The sequence below is a fragment of the Pholcus phalangioides genome, unplaced genomic scaffold (assembly GCF_987345545.1).
Source record: "Pholcus phalangioides strain wild (caught in Gottingen) unplaced genomic scaffold, Ppha-v1.0 ptg000004l_1, whole genome shotgun sequence".
Lineage (NCBI taxonomy): Eukaryota > Metazoa > Arthropoda > Arachnida > Araneae > Pholcidae > Pholcus > Pholcus phalangioides.
Genome location: NW_028301597.1, coordinates 12,802,717 through 12,820,688, shown reverse-complemented (window position 1 = coordinate 12,820,688; position 17,972 = coordinate 12,802,717). Strand labels below are relative to the sequence as shown.

Here is a 17,972-nt window from a genome sequence, read left to right as displayed (position 1 = left end):
TCACCATATAAAAATGCTGTAGAGCATAGGAAATAGACTTGGAAGTCTGGGGGGGGGGGGCAACAGCATCATCTTGCCCCCCCCCCCCAAATCTCCGCTCATGCTGCAGAGACATCAAATTGAGTCAAATGCAGTTTTGTTAACTAGCTTGTGCTAGTTAAAATAGAAATAGAGAATAGAGGGAATATTTAAAATTATTATTTTCAGATATATTTAAAATTTGATAGTTTGGAGTATTTTAATTTGATTTTGGATTTAACTATTTAGAACTGTAGGTCAGGCGCCGATAGCAGGCGACAGTAACCGATATACTATAGTACAGCAAACAAATAATTGAACAATAGGAACGTAAATAAGAATGGTTGTTTATGGATGGTAGACATGTTTCTTGAGGGTTTAAAGTAAGTGGCGTCATGTCGATGGAAGAAGCTTTGTCCAAGCGGTGGGAACATAGTCCCAATTAAAAGAAATACAATCACAGGCCGATGTAAGTAGATGGGGCAATCGCCATTCATTAGGGAATCTTTTAGTTACCGTCACAACGCATCTGGTCGGTTGTACTTCAGGGGTGCCCTAGGCAAAAGGGATCGTCCGAGGAGTGTTTTCTTGGAGAGAAAGCGGGGAATCGAAGAAAATAAAGGGGACCAACGCGAATGAATAGACAAATTTCAAGATTGAGAATAGTTGACGGCCATTTAAGTAGAAGTAGAATCCCTTTATTTAGGGGGTGCAATTAAAGTATAACAGAGGATCTAAAATGCCGAGTGTTAGTCATGGGAAGCTTCGATGTAGGTTAAAGGTTAGGCCATGGCCGTTGGGGTTCTCGGGGTCCTGAAGGGAGAGTCGCTTGGACAAAGAAATTAGGGATGGATCGGCAGTGGCCAATCTTATGAATAAACCTTCAAGAAACGAATAGAAACTTAGAGATGATGGGTAAAATATCAAATCAAATTAAATGGGTGGAGTTTTCCAAGGGACGGGGGACGTCCGAAATGAAATCTAAAAGGGATGAGAAAATCTGGATACGGGGAATTGAGAATTGGAGAGTTAGAAATGCAGTAACGAAACTAGACTGAAAAAGAGATGACTTGTGAAGACGAGAGTTGTAATCAGAGGAATCGTTTCTTGGCTGCGATGAGTGTCTAAGGGGCTAAAGCTAAAGACTGGAGAAGGGTCTCACCTGGTGAGTGATGCATGGATTATATTCTCTCTCCCATATGTGACATATAGTGTAGGTACTAGTAATTAATTGTTTTGGGGGCGAACTGAGATGTAATGGAAAATCACGGGTCATATAATGTTCAGGGCCAAGAACCTAATTGTTTTGGGGGCCAACCGAAGATTTTGTTAAGTATCCTTGAATGGAATATGTATTAATAATTTTTAATAAGGATGATGATATGGCATGAAAAATACAAGTTGCATTAATTCAATTAACTAGAGTGTAAATAAACTAATTAACTTCCAGCATCTCGTGTATGACTACTTTGTGTAAACTTTGCCTGGGTTATTATACTTTAAATATACACAACGCAATTTGAAATCATTGAACGGCATTCGCTTACGTACTTACGAGAACGGCCTCAAACCCGAACGGGCTAACAGTTTCTCACTTGCTGTAATACTGACTATCGAGCATATTGTTCTTAACTTGGTTACCGGACTGAAGGTTTGATTGTAATCAATACCATGACGTTGACTGAATCCTTTAATTACAAGTCTCGCTTTATACTTGTCAATACTACCATCTGGATTCTTCTTGATACGATACACTCACTTACAAGGTATAGCTTTCGATCCAACATAATGTAGTCTTCAAACCTTTCAGGCTTTTTCAACTCATTTCTGTTCTTGAGCTGTCTGATGTTTGTTTCAGCTTCTTCATTTTCATCTCCTGAGCTACAGCTATCTTTCTCTGATTCATCATCATGGGTATATTTTCCCTCATTTGAAAGTTCTTCATTTTGATAATTTCTTTCAATTGGAAGTGTCACTGTATTTTCAATCTGTAAGGACTTCTCTTGAAATACCACATCACGACAGCAAATTACTGTCTACCTTTCTTTGATATAGATGTGATACCTTTCATAGCCATCGTATCCAATAATATAACCCTTTGCTGCTTTCTTATCCATCTTCTTCCTTCTTTGAGTTGAGATATGAGCATAACAGACTGACCCAATGATATACATATGCCTTATTCGAGGCTTCTTTTTCATCCATAGCTCAAATGGACTTGCATTGTGAACCGAAGATTTTCCAGTCCTGTTCAGAATATAAGCTGAAGCTTATATTAATAAAACTCTGTGAAGCTGATAAACTCCGCCCATAGGAAAGCTGGGAAGCTCATTTCTTTGTTGGAGTATTTGAGTGTTCTTGCCATCTCAACAAGAGTTCTGTTCTCTCGTTCGCTACTTCCATTTTGTTCAGGAGTATACGGTGCAGTCAATCTGTGAATAATTCCATTCTTTTTGAGAATTCTTTGGATTACTTGGTTGTCGAACTCTTCATCATTGTCACTCAATACTTGTTCAACTATTTATGCCCCAAGTTTTTAGCATGAGCTAAAATGTCTTCTAGTGCACTCACACCCTCTGATTTCTGCTTTAAGAAAAAAAACGCACAGCCAAACTTGGTATATTGTTCCTTGAAAACAGCAAAGTATCGATACTTTCATCACGATAAATCAAATGGTCCACATATATCTGTAGAGATACGTTCTCCTGGTTTTGTGGATTTCTGTCTAGTGTCGAACTTCAAGCGATGGGCCTTGCCATAGATATACAGGGTTCATATAATTGTTTATCAATGTTGACCTTGATATTGAGTTCCTTTTTCATTAATCACTTCACATGCTGTTTATCTTGATGTTCCCATCTTTTATGGTAAAGCTGAATGAGAGAATCATACTTGCTCGCCATATTTACTTTGACTGGCGTTTTTGATATCAGAACTTTAATTTCAGCTCTGAAAAGACCACCACTGATATCTCGTGATTCACTAAGGACTGCTTTGCCATTGCCATTAATTTTCAGGTAACATTTGCTAGATGTTTATTCAAATACACTGTTCTGGTTTCTGTCTTGTGTTGCTAATACTGAAAACAGATTCTTGCTAATATCAGGAATGTACCAGACATCTTGTAAATTTTTAAATTGTTTTCTACCATTTACTATGGTCATTATTTTTATTGTACCTTTCCCTACAGCTGGTAGTACTTTTCCATTTACCACAGTTATACCATGCGGATATTCGAATTTTTCAAAGTCTACGAAGAAACTACTACTCTTGGTAACATGTTTAGAGGCACCATTATCTATATGCCAATCATCACAATTCACTTCTGCAGCGAAAACATCTTCATCTGCAGCCAAGAGAGTCGTATTGACAGCAGCAGCAGTACCACCACCCTTACTCTGATATCTTGTGGAACGATTTGAACTGGGTTTTGGTGGTTTACCATCAGCAATCCATTTACGGCAGTTCTTGACCCAATATCCTTTTAGATGACAGTAATTACACATACTATATTTCTTACTTGAAGATGTGCTTTCTTCTCTTTTCTGATGATTCTGGGTATTCTGTTTGAAACTTTCAACTAGTGCTTCGTGATCTGATTCACTTTCATTGATGTCTGTTCTTAATTCCCTCTCATGAGAACATAGCTGTGTCGTTAAATCATCAACAGTTCTTTTTTCTTCACTCAGGAGCAACCAACTTGATTTGAAGGAACGATAACTTTGAGGAAGAGCATCGAGTATCTTACATATCAGCAGCATATGTGAAAGCTTGGTTTCTTGTTTACTTTCTAAACCTTTGTTAAGCTCATTCCACAGATTCTTCAATTTGGATAAGTTTGCTGCCATATCCTCAGTTGATGACCATTTAAACAGGAAGAACTCTAAACAAATGTTGTACAGTTGATTTTCAGATGTGGCTTCAAATAGCTTGTGTAGCTCTAGCCATACATCCCTAGCACAGTCAAATCTCATTACTTCCTGTAATGTGTCCTCTGTCAATGAATTTGTTAGAACCATCATAGCACAGTTATTTGCTTTATTATACTCCTTCAAGTCAATCTTGTATTGACGTACAATAGTTTCTGATGATCCATCCAATGGCTTCTCTGGCAGTTGCATTTTCCCATTCTGGCCTCACTATGTCTAAGGCCTCACCATAGAAAACTTAATGCAAATTTTACCCTATATTTCCACAGTGTCCAGGCTCCTTTGCCGTTCAATGGCTTGACTTGAATCTTGCCAGCTTCCATCCTTAGTAATTTCACTTGTAGTCTTCTTGAGACTGGAGTTAGGCTTAGGAACTCTTTGTTTACTCATACACACACAGCAGAGTCAGCATGAAGAGACCCCATAACCTTTTGTTATTTTGAATCTGTTGATATATCCTTATTACTAATGATGTGTGTGAGTGTAAGTAATTATAACTAGAATATTCAATTGAAGACAGACACATATTTAATTGAGATTTAAACACTTAAAGTGAGAGACATCTGTTGCAGTTCAGACTTGAGCAGCCATGTTTTTTTTGTACTGTTGCCAAAACTCTGAAACTAAATACTTGACTAATAATGTGTTGCCAGATACCAACAACAGAAATAAATAAATTGTTTGTCCATTAACATAATATGCTAACAGTATAAATAATATTATAACATAAGTGTACAGTACATTTTACCACAATAATTTAAGTAATAGGAGATAAAAAAAGGTAAAAAATTGCTATTATTTATTCTTTCGCGATCTATAGATTTTATTAATATTGTTATTGTGTTTCATACTTTAATAAATGTCATATTACTTTAAATTTATATGATTTTCACAACATTGCACATTGAAACTGACGGCACTCTGCATAAGCCATCATAATTTTTCGATAACTTGAGGTGACGACTTATCGAGGTTGTAATGTATTTTCTTATAATACATATATAAACAAATTTTACTCCTTTTAATTTGCAATTTCATTAACCATCAAACTAAACGAACCTCTCAATATCTGCTATTTCCAGTATACGATCTTTTATAGCCTTTTTAAACATATAAAATGATTGCTGCTGTCTAATAATATCAAATTCTCTACATATTCTTGGAGCAAGAAAACATATTGATTTTTTGAAAATTGTTTTTTTAGGTAATGGTATATGATATAAATATTGTGATCTCATAATGCTTTTTTGTATATTTACTCTGGGGTACCAATCAGGATTCTTATGCATGAATACTAAAACTTTATACAGATAAAGTTGACGTATATTAAATTGGATTAATGTTACTTTATTATGTGAAGAACTGTTGGTTTATATAATGTCACGTCACAAACAATCATAAAGATTATCTATAGTATAGATTGAATTTTTATATGTCTCCCCCCCCCCCAAACTTATAGTCTATATAAAATATGTGGGAGCACCCATGCAAAAAACACTTCTTTGAAACTTTGGTGTGAGATGATAGCCTTTAATTTATACGTCATTGCTGTAATTGCTCGTAATTTATTAACAACTTGATCAGTATGATCTTTCCATTTTAGGTTAGATGAAATAATGATTCCAAGATATTTATAATGCTGTACTCTTTCAAGGTATGAACAGTTACATGTCGTATTTGAAGGAAAGTCGTTACATCCATGAAATTTCATTAAATCTGTCTCTGTGCTTGAGTTAGTTAAATTAAAAAGAACCCATTTAGTTTTGCTAGCATTTAGCTTAAGTCGAAAGTTTCGAATTCTTTTATTTATTGTATAGATGTCTTTTTCCAAATTTTTTATCAGTTCTTCAGTTGTTTCAGCGGAAGAAACCAGAACTGTATCATCTGCGAATGAAACTAGTTGACTGGAAATATTGATATTATGAATTTCATTAATGTCAATAGAAAAAGTATTGGGCCCAGGACCAATCCCTGAGGTACGTCTGTATCTATTGCCCTTACCTGACTTATCGCATTGCCTACATTAACGGTCTGTCTCCTATTTGTTAGAAAAGATCTGAACCAATCGAGCGGGAGCCCTCTTACTCCAATATTTTTTAGTTTTTCCAATAAGATGTCCCAGTTTACCGAACCCAATGCTCTACTGATATCTATAAATACAGCTGCTACTTTTTTGTTTTGATTTATTTTATTTTGTATACAATCCATTAATTTAATCATAGCTATTTCAGTATTCCTTTTTTCCCTGAAACCAAATTGATGATGTGAGTAGTAAGTAATGGCATGTAAATAACTATTAAGTTGTTTTACCCATTTCTTTAATAATTTCAACATAATAGGTAAAATCGAAATTGGTCTGTAATTGTTCGTCATCTTTGTTACCTTTCTTGTATATAGGTGCAACAATCAACTTTTTTAGTTCATTATAAAATATTCCAGTATCTAGAGATTTATTAATCAAACGGGTTATTAGTGATGGGTGGTGACGAAAAATAATTTTAATCATTCTTGGTGTCAGACCATCACTTCCTGCTGGCTTATTAATATTAATTGAGTTAATTAAGCTTTCAGTTTGCGGCAAGTCAATTTCGTGAAGAACAATTGAATTTAGTTAAGAACTTTCGTTATTTACAAAGTCATTTATTTGATTGTTTACTTCAGTATCCTTCACTCGATTTATGAAATTATCATTAAAGTTGTTAGCTAGTTTGTTTTAATCATCAAGCACAATTGGGTAATTTCATAATTTTTTTGTTTTTTACAAAATGGTTTATAAATTTCCACTGTCTTCTTTTATTTGATCCTAAATTGATAAACTTTTTCCTAAAATAATCATCTTTCTGTTTTTTGGTTGCTTTCTTTAAATTAATATTATATTGTTTATATTTGATTTCATAATCATGTCTGAATGGATTTTTACGATGTGCTTCATATATAGTTTTTCCTTGATATTTATCATTTTAATTATGCCATCTGTAACCCATTCATTAAGCTTTGCCCTATTTCTGCTTTCTCCGGCTGTCTTGGCTCAGCGTGGAGTAATTAAAAAAAATGTGGAACGCTTCACGATTTTGCATGTCATCCTTGCACAGGGGCCATGCTAATCTTCTCTGTATCGTTCCAATTTTAGTATATGTACTGCCGAAGCGAGTACAAAAAAAGTTTGCCCTATTTCTATCTTAAACATAATTTTTTTTTATAAATAAGTTTGAATTCAATCTAAGGATTCGGGTGGCAACAGCTAGGCGAGTGGGTGTGTACGATTGAGGCTCTCTCTGAAAATTATTGTTTGCTTGCTAATTTTTTTCTCATCGTAACTCATTTCAGTTTTAATATAACATATATAATTTTTCGTAATCACATAATTTTACGGATGTGTACTATATGTTAAATATTTTTTTATTCATATAATACAAATAATCAGAGAGCTCTGATCTTATTCGGTATGGCAGAGAAAGTGTGTTCCAGGTGTGTGGAGACAATCATAACTCCAGACGATTCAATTAGTTGCACTAAATGCAAAGACATCTTCCATTATGGTTGTGGAGGTTTCAGCGAACTGGTATTCCGCAGGCTGAGGAGTGATCGGGTTCTGAGTTGGATATGCTTTAAATGTAAAGAAAGAACAAGCAAGTCATCGAAGAAAGATCCACGTAGACAAGATGATCCAGGGGATACTTCTACGAGAGATCCGGATCCCGAACCATTAATGGATATGCAGTTACTCTCTCTTGATACTGAAAAAATGCCGAGTGATATAAGAGAGATCGTGAACGGAATAAGTGAAGCATTCTATGCTAACATACAATCACTGAAATCATACATGTGCTGCCAATTCAAAGAACTGAGTGACCAAAACAAGCACTATCAATTCCAATTACTTGAGCTACAAACAAAGCAACAAGAACTGTCATCGGAAAATTCTGAGCTAAAAACTGAAGTCAAGAAACTTCAGATTGAAATTGGTGAACTACAACAATATTCCCGTCGCTGTAACATTGAGATCCAAGGCCTTCCAGAGACTGAAAATGAGGATGTGATTGAATTGAAGGCAAGAATAGCTGATCAGGTGCAAAGTGATCTGGTGGGCAATATTACAGTTATACATCGAGTGCCTACAAAGATGAAAGATAAAATAAAGCCGATCATAATTCAGTTCGATAAAAAATCTAATCGTGACAATTTTCTCAAGTTGGCAAAATCTAAGAAACTGAAAGCGTCTTCGATCGACAGCAGACTACGACCCACACCAGTTTATTTTAATGAACATTTGAGCCCATACATGAAAAATGTGTTTTATCATTCTAAACAACATAAGCAACAACACAACTTCGCGTATTGTTGGATTCGTGATGGTAAAGTTTTTATGCGTAAAACAGATGACTCCGGGGTGTTCAAAATCAGTCATGTAGATGACTTATCTCATGTCAGTTGATAGTAACAAAAATTTAAATCTGAAAATGAGCACCTTGGAGGATCTAGAAAGGTTTCTTTCCGTTATTCATGATATTCAACGTAACAATATTAGTAATATATCAAATTTTAAGGTTTTTCACTTGAATATAAGAAGCGTTAGGGCCAATTTTGACCATTTTATGTCATTTATAAGTAGTTGTGTTAATCATATAGATAATTCTCTCGGAGGTATAGATTTTTGATGTAGAGTCTGACCTTTATAAAATATCAGGTTTTGATTTATTCCCATGCTGTAGAAATTACAATAATTCAGGAGGCATATTGGTGTACACAAATAAATCTTTAAATTATAATAACATTACGTCAATCGCAATGGAAACAGCTGAGGTGATTGTCATTAACCAGCCATCACTCAAATTAACTATTCTTTGTTTATATCGATCACACTCATTTTCAAAATCAGAATTTGTTGAAGAACTTGACTCTATATTAATGAATACAAAATCTAAAAATGTCCTATTGGTAGGTGACATCAATATTAACATATTAAAACCCAATAATGATGATCTAGATTACATGAATATGTTGTCAGGACATGGTTTCCTCCCCTTAATTACTGATCAAACTAGGCCTCTTTCTGATAGTTGTATTGATCATATTTATCTATGTCACTCAACTAATATTACCAAATACTATTCATCAATAGTTGACACAAACATAACTGACCATTTTCCGATCGTTTGTAAACTTCACTTTGCCACCCCAATATTAGATAAAATAAGTCAAACTATACATAGGAAAATGAAAATTATTCGGTATACTGATATGTCAAATTTTCTCCAAAATTATGAATTTCAATTCGATCACACTCATCCCGAAAAAGATTTTGATAATTTTTTATCCACCATGAATGTCATTGTCCAAAATCATTCCAGTGACCGAAAAATTGTTTCAAGGAAGAAGATCGGTAAACCATGGGTTACAGGCGAAATTTGCAATTTGATTAAGACAAAACAACAACTTTACATAAAAACAAGAAAATATCCGTATGACCTTTCCATAGAAACTGCATATAGAAATATAAAATCAAGAATCAAATCTAAAATAAAGCAATCTAAAAAACAGCACTACTCTTTCAAGTTCTCGGAATGTCGTAACAATACTGAGCATTGGAAGTTTGTTAACAGAATATTAGGCACTGAGAATAAAGAGAATGTACTTCCAGAAAATGTTGAACCTCTGATTCTTGCCAATCAATTTAACTTGTATTTCAATAGTATTGGAAGAAATACTGTAGTTTCCATGGATGACTATAAAAACTACGTACATGGTTTTCAAAATTCAATTTTTCTTCAACTAATATTTTTGAAATAAAGAAAATTATTAACAAACTAAAAAACTCTGTATCTTCCATCGATGCAATGAACTCAAAAGTTTGGAAGCGATTTCCTGACAGCGTCATTCAGGTTAGTTAATAACCTGATAATTTCAGGATCTAGTTAATAATTGTTTTCAAAGTGGTGTTTTCCCAGAATCATTCAAAAAAGCAATCATTACCCCTATCTATAAAACCAGTGACAAGAATGACCTCGGCAATTATAGACCAGTCTCAGTTCTCAGTACGGCATCCAAAATATTGGAATCTATCTTAAAATGTAGATTATACTCGTTTTTAAATGCTAATAATTTTTTCTCAGAAAATCAACATGGTTTCCTGCCAAACAAAAGCACTGAAACTGCACTAATCGAATTTAGCAAATTTGTAGTTGATAGCTTAGATAACTCAAAACAAACAATAGCAATTTTTCTTGATATACGAAAATGTTTTGACAGCATCAATCACAATATATTGCTTGCTAAATTGCACACATATGGTATTACAGGTACTGCTTATAAATTATTTGAATTCTATCTTAATAATAGATCTCAATCTGTTAAGTGTGGTAAGCATATTAGTAGTCCAGTGAACATGCACAGAGGAATTCCACAAGGAACTACTTTGGGACCGTTGCTTTTTACTATCTATATTAATGATTTCTGTAACCTTGAACTAAATGCCAAAATAATCACATTTGCGGATGACACTGTACTTCTTTATTCTGGGAATGATCATCAATCATTGGATCATATTATTAACAACGATTTAATCAAAGTCCGAAATTGGTTTCGATCAAATTATCTCAAAATAAACATTCTAAAAACAAAATACATTAGTTTCTCAAACCTCACTAATTTCGATAACTGTAACCTCATTTTTCATAATAAAAACTGTCCTAATGATCTTTTATGTACCTGTACTCCATTAGAACAAGTGAGCTCCATTAAATACCTAGGTATTGTTATAGATCGAAATTTTAAATGGAAGTCCCATGTAAAACATATCCAATCAAAACTTTGTTTTATAGTTTATAAATTTTATTATCTAAAACATTATCTAAATACTCATTTTTTGCTGTCATATTATTATTCCCTATTTCATTCTCATCTATTATATGGACTAACTGTTTGGGGCAGTGATTACATCAATACGTTGCGACCCATCATCCAGATCCAAAAGAAAATAATCCGATCACTACAGGGGCGTAGCCAGAAATTTCGTTCGGGGGGGGGGGACCAAAGTGACAGAACAATGGATTTGGCCATTTTTTTCCTTTTTTTCGGTCATTTTCTCACATTTCGGGGGGGGGGGGGGACGACGACCAGACCCCCAAGTCCCCCCCCCCCCTCGCTACGCCCTTGGATCACTAACTGGCAATTACTCAACTCTGTCATTCGATTTCTACCGGCAACTTAACATACTCCCTTTGCGGTATTTATATTTTTATAAATCGATTCTCCTACTTAATAAAAAATAACTTACTCTCCCTCTTAATTTATCAAGGACATCAAATAGATACAATAACATTCTTAATATTCCCTTGATACATAAAACTCTTGGTGAATTTGTTTTATTATTTTGTGCTATTTCATCATGTTAAATAAAGTTGAAAAAAAAAAAGAAAAAAAAAAGAGGATGTCAATAAAACGTATATAAGCCCGATTTGTATCGTTTTCATCTATAACCTGCGTGAAATCAACACCCCTAACAAATCGTTCAAATAATTCATAATTTATCCAGGTTTTTCTATATAATTTGAATTGTTATCATTATTATATGGTGAACATTTTCTTATGTAACCAATTAGTAGATAAGATCAGTAATTCACGCATCATATACGTCCATTTTACACAGAAAATTATTTTTTAGCGAACGGTAAAAAACATGGTCAACATCAGTTGAATCAGTAAATCCGATTCTTGTAACACATTTTTCAAATGAAGCAGGAGTGGAAAATCTGCTACAATTCCTACAAACTGCTACAATTTCAGACGTCTGCTACAATTTTGACAATTTTCCCTCATTTGCTACATACTGCTACAAAAATGCCGAAAATTCTTCAATTCTGCGCCATCTTGCACCACAAACAAAATTTTCCCTTAAAATTTTGAAGCTGCGTCATAATAGAAGCTGACTTTTCGATGATGCCATTTGTTCACCTCGCAATTTTATTTCTTGGGGACGTAAATGGAATTAGCTAGCATTTTTAACAGATTTTCAGTCTCTCGTTTTGCTTCGAAGTTTTCTATTATTCATTTTCTACTATTCTTTCTCTTGATGTGTCATTTCCTTTTACATCATTCACCAGAATGTCTAGTGTTCAATGGAAAATGGTTTCCAGCTGCGCATTAATTAAAATTACTATGGTCATATTTGGTTTGAAAGGTATTTGATGTAAGATTCCAGCAAAGCTTTTTTAGGTAGACAAGTAGAGGTCAACAAAAATTCAGAAAACTTTTCTTTGGGTATGTGGTAGACACTCTGATAATGAAAATCATACAGTAACAAGCTAGCATCCCTTACAGGCTACAGTGACCATTTTTGTCTCATCACCATATTCTGCATACCTAGGCTAATTGTATTGGGATCTACAGTTTATAGCCAACTAGCTGATACCCGGCGACGTTGCCCGCCCCGTAAAAAAATTATATATGTATAGCTTATTAATTATTTCTTAATCAAAAAAATTTCTGCATCAAGTGAGAAAAAATTACTTTTATTTTTAAATATTTAATTAAAAACTTGAGGCAATCGCTTGTGGATACACAATATTTTTTCTTTACCCATCTGGTGTGTAGATGTACAAATTTTTGGGATTACCAACACGCGAACAGGCAATGAAAAGGTGTCCGTGTGAAAAACAGGGCTCAAGTAGGCTGATACCTGCCACTGCTAATGACTGGCTTTGCGCTTTGTTGATTGTCATGGCAAAAGCTAAACGAATCGGGAACTGTAATCGCTTGAAAGTGAGTGGCATTTCATCGGTGATAATTGAGATACGTGGAATAAAGACTTCTTCTTTGGCACATCCAGTTAGAATCGTTGCTTCATTGATGCAATTTCTTCATGAAGAGTCTGGTGCCATTGCAGAGTCTCGGTGTCTCGAAATTTCTTAAAAGCATTATAGGTGCTCCGACTTTGAGGGTCAAATTGTGTGGTGGCACACCCGGAATATCCAAAGTAGTTCAGAAATTCTACAGGATACAGAACTAAATGTCTGTGCCGTGTCTGTGACAGTGTCAACCGATTTGTAAGATGTGGAGTCTCCTGGAATAATTTTTAGGATTTTTTCATTGATCTTGTTCACACTGTCATTTTTCGGTGCCAGAATCGCTCTCAGAAAGCCACTCATGGTTTTGGTCATTTTGTTGAATGTTTGGGAAGACTTTGTCTGCAAGTTCTTGAACTGAGTTTAACAACTGGCAAAATCCATTTGGAAATGTAATCGGTCCAGTGCTTGGGTCTACTGGTTGGTCAACTGATATGAAAATGATAGCAGTGCCGAGTCATTTTGCAGTTGAACTCACATGTTGGTGGATAATGATAATTTTTTAACTTCGTGTACCACAGTGTTGATGATTTGAGGCAAGCTTTGAGTTCATCAGTTGGTGTTGAACATTTTTAGCGTAGTTGTCAGCATAGTTGTTGTTCTCTGTTGTTAGCGACGTCATTACGTCCAGCTTGTGCAGCAAATATTATTCAAACGCCTTTTAAGAATTTTTCAAATTGAAACTATACCTATACGATGGGTGGTTGATGAGATAAAGGCAGCATTATCATTTACAGGACACCCTGTATATAGGCTAGCAGAAATACCTGGCGCTTCCCGGGTTTTCTTGAATTAATGGGAGGATTGGAAAAGTGACAAACTGTTATAATAACAGAATTAAAGGTGTGACAAACCATTGTAAAGGCATATATTCACGTCTGAAACGCATTGTTGGAAACCACAGTAACCAGAGTAAACGTTCCGAAAGTAATTGTTGAGGCCCTAAAATCATTGTTGCCCGACAGTTTTTCGCCCATTTCTGGCATTTTCCCAGCTCTGACGACCTTTTAAAGTAGCCTACAGTTCAATCCTGGACCTGTTTGGTATATATGCAAAATCTGGCGACGATTGGTCCAAAACTGTAGATTTGTATAAAGAGCATACATACATACTTTCACATTTATATATAAGATTCCAAAACAGACGCAGTTCCAGAGGACGGTGATGGTCCCTTCCACGATCTGAATACTATGAGAAACATTGGTCTGTATATATCATAAAATATGAGATGATCTAACAAATCAAATTAAAAATAATTTAAGTCTACTTTTTAATCACTATTAACACTGAGAATTTCAAATAAATATTCTAAGAATGACCCAGGAAAAGAAGTCATCTCAAAGTATGTCGAATCAAATTGAAGTAATATAATCAAGAGCAAACTCAAAGAGAAACACATCATTTTAAATATGAAATGGGTAAACTCTGGTAAAAGAAGCAAGATCAAACGTTCAAAAATGTTTGAAACTGAAGAGAACAAATGCACTACTTTAGACTTGCATCAGTGGCATAAACAAGAAAAACAATAATTACTTCTCAAATGAGTGCAATGTCTCTACTGTAGTGATTTTATTTTTAATTAGTGATTATATCAAGATAAAAAGATAAAAATCTAAAAAAACTCATTTTCAAATTATTTTTGAAATCTGAAACATCGTCTGTATGTTATCTGCCTCTCATTTGTTGATATTGTAGAGAATGTAAAAATATAAATATCAAGAAGTCTCTCGAAAAATTTTTATGATTTAAATATTTAAAAGAACATAATTCTTCTAGAGGAAGTCTCTATGCATTTTGTACCTTGGGGGGGGGGGGCACCCCCTTTTTCTGAGCTGGAAATAACACCTTTCCTTGAAGTAAAGTGTAATCCTACTGCATATATGTATATAAAACTGTGTATTTTATTTACTGCCAAAAATTTTAAGTGCTACAAAACTGATAAATGCTGCTACAAAAACAATATTTATGCTGCTACGAAAATAATTTTTCGTAGTTTTCAAGTTCATCATTAAATTGTTCAATGGTATAATTATGAGATCTATAAAATAGTGAAAAAATTCTATTTAAATCACAAATTTTTAGTGTTCAAATTTCTGCTGTCTGAAATTGCATTGGCTTTTATACCTTCTCTAATGTATGTGTAAACCCCTCCTGATTTATTATATCCACGACAATTATTAAAACTATGATAACCTGGGATTTTATACATATTCACTTCACATTCCTTAATCCAGATATTTCAATTAAACATATCACATCAAAATTTTCATTAGTATATTTTAAAAATACCATAAAATTATCAAAGTTTTTCCTCATACTTCTAACATTACAAACAATATATTTCAGTGTCGTATTACAAACTATTTCATCGGTATTTAGAAACTCTTTTATAGAATTAGGCAAATTCAAGACAGGACCTCTATTGTTCATTTCTATATAGTTTTCAGTTATTAAGTCAAACACTTTATAAGTATTTTTTCCAATTCTTTGGTGTTTCTTATCCTTAATACCGTGGCTGTCTCTGTCTGTCTTAAAAACACCTTCCCATTTTTAGTCCAGGCAAACTGGTAGTTTTGTTCATCTTGAATTTCCTTACAGCATAAAACAGTAGCTTGATGTGTCGAGTCAAATGTTTGTTGATGTAAATTCTGTGAGGAGTGAAATTCTTATTGATGATATCAGTATCTAAAGATGGGTGCTTTTTAACAGCATCAATTCAAGTCATCTTTGATGATTCCTCCTTGAATCTGACAATAATTGGATTAGGTTTCCCCTTTGTGAATGATGAAGCCCTATGTGTTTTCTCAATTTCGGTATCTTGGGTAATGTTGAGCACATCTCCTTTGTTATTCAACATTTCAACTGAGTTTTAATTTTTCCTCTTCAGGAATACCATTTATTTCGATGTTATTTGCTTTATTCCTATATTCCATGTCTGAAAGTGATTCTTTTAGTTCAAAAATGTCTCTATATGCAGTTGAATATATTCATTCTTTAATTGCAAGTTTTCATCTCGCAAATTGGCTATCTCATTGGATAAATTTTGCACCTTGTTGTCAACCTCCTTTAATAATTCCATATGAAACTCTAAGCTTTTAGTAATGTTGCCTATATCTTTTTTGTATTCCTTCATGGTATCCTGAATTGAAGCCATGTTATTTTGGATCATTGCTTTCATCTCTTGCTTGAATTGATCCAAGACGTGCTTAACGTTTTGATGAGTACCCTCAGACCCCTGACTGGGCTTGACACAATGTTTGCATACATAATTTTTTTCCAACTCTGTTCATTTTATGGAAAGCAGCTTCAGTTTTTCCTATGCAAGTTGGATGGAATAACTTTTAACAGCACCTCATTAATATCACATATCGTGGCAGAGCAAATGTTGCAGTTCATCTTGCAATAATGTTTTACGAATACGATAATAACACTTTATTTTAATAAAATTTTCTTTTTCCCACTCCGAAATCAAAATTTTTTATCAGTCGCACTAACGATAACTCAAAGTTTTTTGTTGGCTGCTGCACATTCGACTTATCGAGATTTAACTGTATATAAAATGACTCATCAATACTTAAAGTAGTGTTTTAATAAACATACATGCCAATAGCTAAGATTTATTAATGCACCACTCTATTTGATAGATTTGATGAATAAAAAAAAGAAAAAATGCATGGTAACTTCACATTTTTATTCTTTTGTCTTGTTTAAAGTGTACAGAACCAACTTACCAATCAGACGACTTGCAAGGTAACCAACAATCAAAGTCAGTATAGTTCCCGGGACAGGATGAAGATAGAAACTAAGCTTGTAAAGCGGAAGAATATTACTGGATAAAAAAATGAGAAAGAGGTATTGCAAATTGTTTTTATACAAATTAAGTAAAATCACAAACTTACACTCTAAAAGAAAAAATATATAAAAATTAATGGTTGATGTCCATTTGTTAATCCTATAAATATATTACCTGACCTGTGTGTATCACCTGCTACAAAAACTAAGTACTTTAACGCTTGGTGATGAGGGACACTTTCAAATTTACTGGATATTCCCTTGCCAGACATGTGAATGGGTTAAGCAAATAAGTTATGTGACACCCAGGAAAAAAAACAACCCTTTTCTATAAGTGGGACATTTTCTCATTCAGTATCATATACACAGTATTCCTGTTTCCAACTCCAAAGCATTTGGGAAATCACAGGGATACTGGATACTTGCTTTGAGTTGCAATTCACAAGAATGTGATCTTTTACTTAGAAGATCAGATGCCCTAATAAGAATGGTGGGAGGGAAGGGGGGGGGGGCACTCACAAAAATTGTACACTTATTTTGCAAAAAAAATTACCTTTTCAAATGACCCCACCAAAAGCGCACGCGCACACACACACCATCTAGAAATACACCATTGTCAGCATATCAGTCACACCGTGCACAGAAAAACAGGACCGCATGAGTAGAAAAACAATTAGAGGGAATCTTGCATGGGTGGTGGGAAAAAAAACAAATTAAAATGTAAGCCATAGTTTGCTTTGGCACCGTCATATAGAGGATTCTGCACATTTCTTGATTAATGCCCCACTTTGCTCCGGCCATAAGTCGCATCCTCTGCAGGGTAGCAATAACTTTATCCTTCATTTTCAGGATATGGGACTCCCATTTGAGGTCTTGGCTAATGGAAACTCCTAGATACTGCAATACTGTAGTTCTTTTTATTGTCTTTCCCATCATCCAAATCGATGGAGGATGCTTCTTTGAGATCCAGAGAAATCTCGTTTTGCTCGGCGACAGGCAAAGGCTATGGAATGATAACCAATTTGCGATGGATTGGAGCACCTTTTCCGCTAGCTCTGCAGTTCCTTTGGTCGTCGGGTGAGACGCAATAACAAGTATATCATCGGCAAAGGTCTGGACACGGATATTGGCTGGCCACTCTATTTTCAACATCTCACCGAGAACTAGATTCCATAAAAGAGGACCCGAGCACGACCCTTGCGGTGCGCTCTTTTGCAGATATTTAGTAGGTGATCCCGCGTCAGTCACAATCGCAGCTTTTCGATCGTGCAGAATGTCCCGCAAAATTGCCTTGAGCTCTGGCGGTACAGGCATTTCCCATATTCGGCGAAGGATAGATTCGTACCTTATGTTATCAAAGGCACTTTTAATGTCCAGAGATATGACGGCT

The 17,972-nt window shown here is 34.6% G+C and overlaps 1 protein-coding gene and 1 non-coding gene across 2 annotated transcripts in view; both read right to left on the bottom strand.

The window, feature by feature from the left end:
* The window catches only part of LOC149086554 (putative sodium-dependent multivitamin transporter), a 268,467-nt gene that overhangs the window by 27,623 nt on the left and 222,872 nt on the right, over nucleotides 1–17,972 (bottom strand). The window contains exon 11 of the mRNA XM_089256024.1: nucleotides 16,522–16,619. Within this exon, the coding sequence (XP_089112150.1) occupies nucleotides 16,522–16,619 (98 nt within the window). The remainder of the gene's footprint in view (nucleotides 1–16,521; nucleotides 16,620–17,972) is intronic.
* LOC149086556 (U6 spliceosomal RNA) lies at nucleotides 6,995–7,101 on the bottom strand. Its single transcript, XR_016192615.1, has one exon. It is a non-coding gene; the product is annotated as a U6 spliceosomal RNA (small nuclear RNA).